This window comes from Paramormyrops kingsleyae, chromosome 1, assembly GCF_048594095.1.
Source record: "Paramormyrops kingsleyae isolate MSU_618 chromosome 1, PKINGS_0.4, whole genome shotgun sequence".
Taxonomy (NCBI): Eukaryota; Metazoa; Chordata; class Actinopteri; order Osteoglossiformes; family Mormyridae; genus Paramormyrops; species Paramormyrops kingsleyae.
Window position 1 is genome coordinate 65,887,631 of NC_132797.1, and position 11,576 is coordinate 65,899,206.

The 11,576-nt window shown below is 45.1% G+C and overlaps 1 protein-coding gene across 1 annotated transcript; it reads left to right on the top strand.

Annotated features, from left to right (window-relative positions):
* The first annotated feature begins 635 nt into the window (after window positions 1-635).
* On the top strand, window positions 636-10,893 carry lamp1a (lysosomal associated membrane protein 1a). Its single transcript, XM_023835320.2, has 9 exons — window positions 636-951; window positions 3,983-4,098; window positions 4,671-4,887; window positions 5,735-5,920; window positions 6,793-6,992; window positions 7,496-7,618; window positions 8,161-8,227; window positions 8,328-8,495; window positions 9,207-10,893. Exons 1-9 carry the CDS (start codon window positions 891-893, stop codon window positions 9,344-9,346), a joined length of 1,278 nt encoding a protein of 425 aa, XP_023691088.1. The 5' UTR covers window positions 636-890; the 3' UTR covers window positions 9,347-10,893.
* The last annotated feature ends 683 nt before the right edge of the window (window positions 10,894-11,576 follow it).

Consider the following 11,576-nt stretch of genomic DNA (forward strand, 5'->3'; position numbering starts at 1 on the left):
ACATGTCTTTCCCGTATTTCGGCTAATTATGCCACATCACTTTTGTATGTCAATGAGGTATTCTAGTACTGCGTCCTGCAGAACCGGAGTAGTAAATGACACTTAAGTGGTAAATGAGGTTGCACAATAAAGCCAAAGCCTTTAGAGCAACCAACCCCCCCTCTTCCGGGTTTCAACACACCCCTGTGAATTACTAAATGTCAGCTGACTCTATCCTGTCCGCCTGACCTCCATTCTTGTCTTCACATGCATACCGCAGCGTGACATAATCCTTCTGATCATGTTAAACGCCAGAATGAACTAACAGACAACATGAAATTAATACATATTAATTATAGTGTGTGTTTGGTTACACTGCGATCATGTAGTTGCACATTCTTTCATTTAAAATGCTCGACAAGCCCATAATTTCAGAACACTTCGTTTTTGTTAGCCGTAAACTGAATCTTTTGCATCTCTCAAATGAAAGATATATTGCAGGACTTTGCGAGCGGATGTCGGTAATTAATATTTTGGAAGTGCAGCGCCTGTGAAGTCTCGGGATACACAGACTCTCGTGAGATCTGAGATTTGGTACTCATCACGTGATGTTGGGGGTGGTAACACCCCGACTCACATGACCGAGAAATTTCTTGCTTCGGCACTACAGGGATACGCGTTTGACACTGGTGTAGTGGTCCTTTCCAACAACTGGGGCGTTCTGAGAAAAAGCCACTCATAAAGAATATTTGAAGATACCCGGCGTTTGTTTGTCGAGGCTTCTGAGAAAATCGTACAGTTTTGCTTTTGTGCTGGTGTTGTGTCAGCTGTCGTACGGACCTCGTCTCTTGCGGTGTTGTCGTGTCTTTTTTTTTTTAAGTGATTTATTGTGGCACCGCTGGACTGAAGGCATGGCATCGTACGCCAGCAAGCAGCTGTTGTCCATCGCGATCATATTTTTTTGCGCCCTAGGTGAGTGTTTTTAGCAGGAACACCACCTGTCACTACTCTACTCTAGTGAAGTCGCAGCGTCATGCATAGTACCGAGGTCAAGCTCTGAGCTAAGCGTGAGCTTCATAATCCTTCAAAATCATATTCACTGAGATATTTTCTTTCTTGTTGTTGTGTTAAACAAGTTACAATTAATTTTTTATGTGTGGCAAGCATAGACTCTTTGCAAAGCTGTTATGTACTCGGGTGCATAACAGTCGGGTTTTTTAAAATGCTGTATTGGTTTTAACTTAATAATTGCTACAAAATATACTCGGTAGAAAGCGGTTTATGCTATAATGTGATTTCCTATTTTAAGACATCGCATTCATCTTACCTCAAGCTTTTATGAGTTAGAAATCAGAGTATTTAAAATAATTAAATCGATCCCTTACTCTACTGTGTATAATACATACACAATGCATGACGCAGCGCTTCGCAAAATGACAGAAGGCATTGCGTTTTAATGTTATATTTCGTAACTTAGAGAAAGATGAACAAATGGCGAGTTTGTTATAATTATAGCGGCGATCGTGCGCGTCGCTGTCAGCTCGAGCCGCTCCATTGTCTCCGCGCGCCGCACCTCACGTGACTGGCCGAGCGCTTTGTGCCGAAACACTGGCCCTCTGTTTTCCCAACGCGCTGCAAAATCTCTCTTCCCGAGTGGGTGACACACAAATGCGCTGGCTTTTTTTTGCACAGCTACTGTTTATTTAGCCAGCTGTAGTGTCGCATTGCAAGTGCGCTAAACTGTTTACTGAATTATAAGCCATCAGATCAAACAGTAATGAAAATGCTATAACGTATTAGCCTGTTTATGTCTTTCGTCGCTGATGAGAGTAGGATTGTAAGGCTACTGTGCTGGTTAGTGTTAAAAGCAGTGAATTTTATGAGTCTCTCCCGGGGTGTTTATGAACTTCTGCTCTGTAAAAGGCTATAGATGCCCATTTTATTTCTCCCTGGTGCTGTAAATAACTAGGATTGCTGGCTGTACTATATTGAGGACCTTTGCTGGCCACTTTTGGGGACTGTACATCTGACCGAAGTTTAGGCGGCTGCTTTGATTTATCTGCAGATCAAAGTGTAATCTTCTGTTACAGTGGACCGGCTGTTGCACAATGGGGCTGTTTTTAGACCCCGGAGCGCAGCGACCGTGGATATCGGTCCGAGTGCAGCTCAGCTAATGCATTAGGCCTGCGTGATGTGCTCTGATCTGTTTAAAAACAAACCGGATGGCGACAGGTTCCAGCCGCTCATTTATTCATAGGGCTCCCAGTGCTGTATCAGATTGTGATTGAAATCAGAGGGAATCTGGACGTGTAGAATTAAGAAAAACAATTAAGACCTTCTCATCTTTGCTCGGAGTTTGTGGATGTTCTTAGTATCTTTTAAGCAGTCGTCTTAATATGCAGGTCCTGAGAATGTTTCCATTCCAGGGGCTACACTGGGTTAAATAGGGCTTTCTTTCTACTTGGGAGTGGGATTTGCAGCAGTTGCAAGTTGCCGATCTGTTTACTAAGAGCTATGCGCTGCGTACGAAAAGGAACTTTGGGCAAGTGTAGCAGAGCATGAAAAGAAATGTCGGGGGGGGGGGGGGTAAATTTAGGTGAAAACATGGCCAAAAGATTTGGGGGTGCTCTAAGAGCCGGTGGCTAAAGAGAGCAGAGTGTTGTAAATCTGACCCAGTGCTGTCACAGGAAATCCCTTTTCCTGATTTTCCGGGTTAGTGATTCTGTCATGTGATGCCTGTGCTGCTCCATCTGGTCAAACCTGTGCTGCTGCTTTGGTCCTTCTGCACGCGGTCATGAGGCTCACTGTAGTTTAACAGAGGTCATAATTACATTGCTAATGTTTGTCTGAAAGTATTGGTTGGAGCTTGCTTAGACCACCCCCATTTCAGATTGGAAATCACATGTCCCAGGTGTAGGGTAATGAAGCTCAGGATTTCCACTCAGCCCGACATGGGACATGGCTGGAAGAGAGGGGTGTGTATTGATTTCCAGCTGTGCCACTTAAACCAATTTTTCTTCATTTTACAAGTTGAATTTTATCCAGAGGTGGAAAGTTCATGTCCAGAAAATACAAATCCAGACCAAGGTTTTGTTTTAACCAACCAGTTGAGTATTCTGTGACTGTGAATCTTTATACTCATTCCCCATGTGACAGTGCCAAGCTTGTGCAGACCTGCTGGGTAATGATAGCATCAGATCGGTCTCTCGTTCCAGATGCTGCCTTCAGGCTTTGTCATAGTCGATCTGCCCCCCCCCCCCCCCCCAACCCCCCACACAGTAGTGTTTATGTAGCTTGATTCCTCTAAATAAATACAGGCAGCTAGATACCAGATCTGGCCATATAGAAATAATGTTTATCCTATAAACAAGTCGGAAAATGTTGCTACTGTGATGAGGCGTCCAGAAATGCATGGGACTTTGACTTATCGGAACACAAAACCAGCTTGGTTTTCTTTTTATTTTGAATTATTCTGAAAGGCTAAGCAGTCAGGGACGGTTTGTGATCTGGCATTGACTGTCTGCATGTTGACATTGGCTTCAAGCAAGGGACAGGCATTTCAAATGGATGAGACACCCGGAAGGGTGGTTTGCTTATGAGCCATGACAAACTGGCAGAGTTGGGCAGTACGGTTCAAGATGAGGACACGCCTGTCATCTTATTTTGGTGGTGGAACAATCTGGATCCTAGGTGAACAATATGTTTTGCTAAACTGTCAGAGGTCCTCTGCTGCCCTCTAGTGTTGAGTATGAGAATGCACTTGCGCACAACCTAGTGGAGAGTGTGTTTTATGGTTGCACTTCATTGGAGATTTGACAGACAACCCGCGGTCAGTCTTGTTAATACGTGCGTGTGTTGAGCCTGTGATTTTAAGTCTTGGTTTCTCGTCATTTTAAATGGGGATTTTATACCATTTAGATGTGAGCAAATCACTTTGCAGCAGAGTGCACACTGTGAGACTTTGAGTTGGAGGTGATGAGGATGTGGGTTTTCTCTTTTTTAGGTCACCTGACCTCAGCACAGATTGTAACCCTGGAGGTGAAAGAAGGAAACTCCACCTGCATCAAAGCCGAACTGGTGGCCCGGTTCTCTGTGGCGTACAACACCACCAACGGCACAGTAAGCCTACACATACACTTTTGTCCCCTTCATACTCAGTGCACTTATACACTCCCATGTATGTGTTAAACCAGCAGTTTACCACCATGTTAATTGAAGTTCCCCTGTGTCTTTTGGTTCCCAGTTAAAACACTTTCAGTATAATTGAAATTTGTTTGGGAAACGTTTACACAGATGGAAAATATTTACTTAGCCCTTAAAACTATTTTCAAATGTAATTATGCATAAGTAGGAAAACTTGTTGGAATCATGCCAAACAATTAAGTGACTATAGGTGTAAGTTTAAATTAAAACTTGCAAATGGACTGTTTATTCTGACTAGCGTCTCTCCTGGTTACTTCTAACTTGGTGTAATGTGGCATTTTACGTTATTGACTGAATTGCAGCAGCACGATTAGGGGTTTGCTACTTCCGTACTCTTTGGTTTAAAACGTATGAAACGCTTTCATGTCCTGGGGCGGTTCCACCGTGCCGCAAAAGCTGACAGCGAGTCAAGTATGATCGCCATGGTGATGGGTGGATCACGGAAGGACAGACGTGACATCTGATACCCCCCTCCCCCCCACCCGCAGCGGACGGTAACCTTCCCCTTCCCTGGCAATGCCACCGTGGGCAACCGCAGCTCTTGCGGGGGGACAGAGCTCCCCCCACTGCTGGCGGCCTCCTTCGGCGATGGTCATGCACTGATCCTCCGCTTCTCCATCAATGGGAGCCAGTACAGGGTGGAGAGTCTGGCCCTGGAATACAACCTCAATGACAGCAGCATCTTCCCCAACTCCTCCTCTCCCAGTGAGTCCCACACGCACACGCACTGGGGCCTTGCCTGCATTCATGTTTTTGCTCATTACTTTGTCATTATTCTCTTTTAAATGTTTTAAGTATTTCCACCATTTCTTGCTGTTTGACCCCTTGTGTCATTGAAGCATCGCAAAAAAAAAAAAGTGTGTTTATTTTAGGACATAAGTAAAAGTTTTTACACCCTTAATATCCAGTGAGCATTGTTACAATTTCCAAAAGGCTATGCTGCATTTACTCTACCTATCCAGTAGATTGTGTGTGTGTGTGTGTGTGTGTGTGTGATTAGGTTTATATTACATTGTGGAGACCAGATGTCCTCCACAATGTGATGATAACCTGTTGTTTTGACATTGTGGGGACCATTTTTCAGGATCTGTTATACTGTCTTTTTTCTTATTGCTGCTGTTTCTAAGGAATTTCCCCATTGTAGGATTAATAAAGTCAATGTAATCTAATCTGTGAATGCAATCAAAAAACTAAAAATACCAAAAGAGTTATTTTGTTTGGTTACTTATAGTTACGGTTAGAGCTAAGATGCTAGTCATCATGTTGGAATTAGGGTTTCACCCATAGAAATGAATGGAGAGTCCCCACAAAGATATAATTGCAAACCTGTCTGTATGGTGTGTGTGTGGTGTGCTCTGTTTTTTTTGGTATTTAATGAGTTTCTGTGCAGTTATTTGTACATTTATACTAAAACATTTGCCAGCTGTGAAGCTGGTTTCCTTGGAAAAAAGCAGCTATATATTAATTCTCAGTCTGCATGCCCATGGGTTTGGTTTTGGTGTCTGTGTTGTGTTGCTGTTGAGGCACCATTGGTGGTATGATTCCCCTTCAGGTCTGGTTACCGTGAAGACTGACTCCGCCGGGATCTTGGCCCAGATAAATACCACTTACCGCTGTGAGAGCTCCTGGCCTGTCAGCCTGGGAGGGGGCAGTGGGAACGCCAGTGGGAACGCCAGCGTTACCTTCTCCAACATGCGGCTGCAAGCCTACATGCTGGGGAGCGACCTGAGCCGCAATGGTACCACCCGTCCACCGAGCCACGCCCACAAACACCCCCCCTCCCACCCTGCTGACAGCTATGGTCAAATGAGGCTGCTGGATGTGCCATATCGGTTATCATTTATAATTACTATTAGTATCATTGGCTTCCAAATACTATAAAGTACCGAGGAAACCAGTAACATTGTGACTTGTGATCTCTGCTGCCACCTATTGCCCTCTTGCTGCAACTGGTTCTGTGAGATTTGCATGAATTGGCATTTTTCGAGGAACTCTCTTATCAGGACCACAGACTCCTGCAGTTGTGGGAAATGGCATGTCTGAGTAGGACCGGCAATGCAGAGCTGTGGCTGTATGTAAATGGTATTTACCAGTAAATGACCTGGGAGCAGAGAAACCTGCTCTGAGGCACGGTTTCTATGCGTGTTATCAGACTGGCCAGTTTGCAAAGTAAATGAACACACCTAGGCTACTGGCATTTTTGTTACTTAGCTGTTTTGGTCATTTCTGTACTGCGGATTTTATTTATTTAAAAAGAGTAGCATTTATAGGTGTATATGCCCTGGGAAACGTAAATAAAATGAATATATAAGGAGAATAAAAAAATAAATAGGAATGAAGAATATATGCTGGTATTGCAATCAAAGCAACCAGTGCACAGCATCTGTTGGAGGGGTTAAACAGAGGTTTTTCACTGGGGGGGGATAGAATAAATAGCTATTTTATTGGGAGGTGAGGAGGTAGATGATAAAGGTGTCAAAAGCACAGCATGTGTACAGTGTTTAATGCTTATATCACTAAAGCTTTGGGCCATGTTCAGTGCACTGTAATTCCTCCACTTCCGTCCCTGATCGGCTGCCTTGTCTGTCCATCCTCTGTCTGCCTCACCAGAGACCGTGTGCACCGCGGATCAAAGTGTCACCACCGTCGCACCCAAAACGAGCCCAGTCACGCCTGCGCCTGTCCCCACTGTCCCAGGGAATCCAGAAAGGGGCAACTACAACGTCACCAATAACAACGGCACCATCTGCCTGATGGCTTACATGGGGCTGCAGCTTAACCTCACCTACCCATCCAGCGTTCAGAACAAGGTGTGTCCCCCCCGTTTGCTAGGACACTCGCACATGTCATTCGATGTAAAGCTCTCTCCCTGACATTTGAGAATAATTTGGCTTGCGTTGCGAAAATGGCCCATCTAGGTACAATTTACTGTCAGCCATATTTGGTTCTGTTTACGTCAGTTTTGCACTATTGGTGTCAAGTTGGCGTGTGCTGAACTCTGACGTCACCTTCCATCACTTGATGTCACTTGTTCCCAGGGCCGTTCAACTCCTCAATTCACAGACTTCCCTTCCCCCCGCCTTCCTGCACTGGAACCCATCATTCATTCTGCACTTGCCCCCCCCCCCCATGCCCACTAACAATCCCTCCCTTTTACATATTAACTCAGTTCCCATCTACCTGATTGTCTGCAATTTTGCACAGAACCGTCTAAACACTGTAATCACTGTTGCACTTTATGTCACTGTGTCCTTGTTCAATTGCCCCTCGGGGACAAATAAAGGTTTTTGAATTTAAATTCCTTTGACCTCAGACTGTCCAGGAGGTTGTGAACCTGCAGCCCAACCAGACAAAGAGTTCGGGCTCCTGTGAGGTGAGCAACGCCACCCTCCAGCTCAGGGACGACCGCACCAACCTTACCTTCTCCTTCACACTGGTGAGTTTTCAGCCTTTTCTGGCTGTTTGACCCCTTTTGTGATTAAAGGTTTGCATGGAAAATCAGTGATTTTTAGCACATAAGGTTTTGGGGGGGTGTTCAGTTAGCCCTGTTGCCTGACACCACTGGGATGAAGGTTCTAGTTTCTGCCCTGGCTGTATGTGTTAGGAGTTTCCATGTTCTCGTATCATCATGGGGTTTCCTTCTAACAGTCCAAAACAATCGGCGTTACCAAATCGTCCATAGGCGTGACTGGGAGAGAATGGTGCCCTGCTATGGGTTGGCCTCCCTTCCTGGGTTATTCCCTGCCTTGTGCCTGTAGTTTCTGGGATAGACTTTAGACCCCCGCGACCCCGCATAGGACAAGTGGGTACAGAAAATGGATGGTTGGATGATTATTCAATGAGCATTGCTACAATTTCCAAAAGGTATGTCTGCAGTTACTAAAACTGTTGAGTCCTTTTGGTATTTAAATATGCATAGACTCACTATCAATGGTAAAGCATTTGCCGGCACTGAGACGGCCTATTTCTGATTTGCAGAACACCACGTCCAATAAGTACCACCTGAGTGGGATTTCGATTACGGCCACCTGGCCAGACATGAAGGGTGAGTGCTGTGGGGTGTGGCTTCCTCGGGGTGCGTTGGCTGTTCCCAGAGCTGCTCGTCCGCTAACCCCCAAACTGCTGCATCCCACCTCACCCCTCAGAACCCTTCTCAGCCAGCAACGGGAGCCTGGACTACCTGCGTGGGACTCTGGGCCGCTCCTACCTGTGCAGCGCGGAGCAGACCCTGGTCGTGGACCAGACATTCGCCATCAACACGTTCCACCTGCAGGTGCAGCCCTTTGGGGTCAACGGGGGCCAGTTTGAAGCAGGTGAGCGCCCTGCGCCCTTTCACTGCCTCTGAAGGTGGGCGGGATTGTAAGTCACTGTCATTTGCTGGCCTCCTTTGTCATTGGTTACTCAATTTGTCCCCTTAATATTGTGTTAAACCAATGATTGACAGTGTTGCTGTTCTATGGCCAGCCCTTTGGAGTGAGTTATGGCTAGAGTGTATGCCTGTATGTGGGTTTATATTTACCGTATCATGACCAAATGTCCCCATAATGTGGTGATACTTGTTACTTTTTAGCTTCTGGGAACATTTTTTAGGTCCCCAGAATATAAATCTGTAAAAGCACTTCAAAAAACTAAAATTTCCAAATGTCTTGTATTTTGTTCAGTTACTTGTGGTTAAGGTTAGAGTCACATAGGGGTTAAGGTTATCATAGTTAGGATTAGGTTTATGCCCATAGAAATGAATGTAGTGTGTGTACCTGCACATGCCATAAAGAGGGAAAAGTTAGGAAGAAAACAATTGTAATGGTCTGGGTTGGGTGACCAGTATGAGATGCCTTCGTGGGGCCAGAATCTCTAGCAGTGCGTGTGTCACCCAGCTTTCATTACAAAGCAAAGCCAAAGAACCACCTTTGTCCTGAATACCTGCATGAAATGAAAACCGGCAGGACCCAGAATCCTTTGCCAGCACTGCAGGAGATCACGTCCAGGTAACGAGCTGATCTGTTCTTCACCTCCCTACCCCCCAGCGGAGGAGTGCCAGCTAGACGAAGACAACATGCTGATCCCCATCATCGTGGGGGCGGCGCTTGCTGGCCTGGTGCTCATCGTCCTCATCGCTTACCTGATCGGGAGGAAGAGGAGTCACGCCGGTTACCAGACCATTTGATCCAGCCCATCACTTCCTGTCCCGTGACCGGCGGGAGAGGAAGTCCAACACCTACTACTAACGACTGACTGGACTCTGTACTTGGCCCTCCCACACCTGCCCTCCCCCGCGCTTTGTCATCTGACTCCTATTAAACAAGGACGTCTCCTCACTGCTTTTGTGCTGACAGGACACCACTGGGGCTATCAGCTTCTACATGGCATGCTTTTTTTTTTTGCCCCCCATTGATTTGGACATTTCTGCTTTATTTGAATTAAATTTTGTGTAAATAGGAATTTTGGGTATTATAGCTCTAAACTTCCACAGCTGTTTTGGGAGTGGGTTACCGTAATAACTGTAGTAAGGCTGCCCAGAACTGTTACTATAGTTAGATCTCCGTTGATTTGGGACTGAGTTGGTAGCCGCTGTGGCCTGTAAGGATTTGCATATCTTAGAGGGGTTGGCCAGCACCATACATGTGCATGAGCGCAGAGTGGCAGATGCTGTGCATGAACGAGGTGGGATAACAACAGATCAAGCAAGGCTTTAGGTTCTAAGGCTCACCTCTGGCTTGGGTGCAGGTTTGTGGTTTCAGTCGTAGGGATGCTGGTTTCTATGCTGAAGTATGTTACTGGCTGGTGTAGATGCAAAAGTTGTCTTTTGTAAAAAGATGTCTCTCAACCTGGCTTACTCGCAGTAAACGTGTCACATACAATAACACGTTCATTTCAGTTGCAACATAGCTATCTTGAAAATACCTGAGCTTCTTGAACTGGTGTTTTTAGAAGGATGGATCTTAATCTTGGCTGTCTAAACTGCATGTTTGTTTTCTGTTTTTATTTTCCTTCTCCTGTTAATCTATAGGGTACAGCAGTCAGTGGCGACACCCAGGACTCCGAATCCTGTTTAAAGGGAAAATTTTAAATGTCCCCCCCCCCCCCTGTTCCCTTCAACAGGCCACACACAGCCACTGTAAACGCTCCATGATACTCACAGTCCCAGTGACCTGTGTTTGCTTAACACTTGTAAAAAAACAATGGTGGGAGGGGAAATAAGGCCTTTTATATGTATTTATTGTAGTTTTTGCTCCAGAGTACTTCTGTTCCTTTTGATTCTGAACTGAGTCCCGAGCGTTCCAAATATTCAGTTCTGCCCCCCCCCCCCCAATCCCCCAACATGGTATGGCCCAGAGGAGGCGTGCCTGGGAGCAGGACCTGTTTGGCTAAACTGCTCTGTAGGCTGCCCCTCCTCTCTGCAATGAACCATGAAATGAGGGCCAGTGGGTAATATGATCAATGCCATGCTGAGTTACGTTCCCCACCACGTTAGCTTCCTGTGCTAGCCTGTAGCGTGGGCACAGTAGCCTCCATGCCGGTGGGCATCCATAGCCCTTTCACCTCTACTTGAGGACCTCTTAACATCTTATTTAAAAAGGCATGGTAATAAAGACATGGATTTACACCATTGATATTTTTTCTATCCATCCTAGTAAATTGGACTTTTATTTTGGTAAGGAATGCTGATTTGTTTATGCATCTAAATAAAGAATAAAAAGGGATGTAAAAGTCCTTCCATTGTGTTTTTTATCCCCCACAGTTTAAATTGTGCAGTAGGAAGGACTGAGTCACCAGCTGTGCCTTATTTGACTACATGTAAATATTGCAAAGTAATTTGCCTTCAGAATAACAAATTGGGTACAATGACAGATACAATGTTTCCTATTACTGGTTTCTAGCTTAAATGGATGCTGTAAGCAGCCTCTCTGGCTGTTAATATTTTTTCATTTGGGATTTTTTTTTTAATTCTATTCTGTAGCCTGTTAACTTACATCTTCTTCAATAGCAGGATTTTTATTCTGTCAAAGGTTCTGGCTCCATTATAGGCCAGTCCTCTGTGCTTGCTGCTGGAATGATTGGTTTATTCAAGTGACAGGAATCACATCGTTGTTTCCATTAAGGTTCTGCACAAATTAGAAGTGAAGTTGATAAATTGCAAGTTGGGTGTGTTTCTGTTAATGGACGTCATGAGATAATATTTAGCGTTTATCTTCCTGCAAGACTAAGATTCATGTCTCATACTTCAGCCAACCCAGAAATCAAACACTTGTCCCCATTTTACTGGTTCCATTAACGACTTTTCAGTTCACATAATGCACAAAATCTAGGTAAATGGAAATGCCGCTACGGGTCATTCTGAGCTGATCCAGGTACCTTGTCCAAAGTGGCCTCACACTCAGTTCCACATAATAAAA

Bases quoted from the DNA above. Each gene is read 5' to 3' on its own strand.
- lamp1a (XM_023835320.2), top strand. From the start codon at position 891: ATGGCATCGTACGCCAGCAAGCAGCTGTTGTCCATCGCGATCATATTT. The intron at 952-3,982 runs GTGAGTGTTTTT...TCTCTTTTTTAG, and splicing joins CATATTTTTTTGCGCCCTAG to GTCACCTGACCTCAGCACAG. The intron at 4,099-4,670 runs GTAAGCCTACAC...CCCCACCCGCAG, and splicing joins ACAACACCACCAACGGCACA to CGGACGGTAACCTTCCCCTT.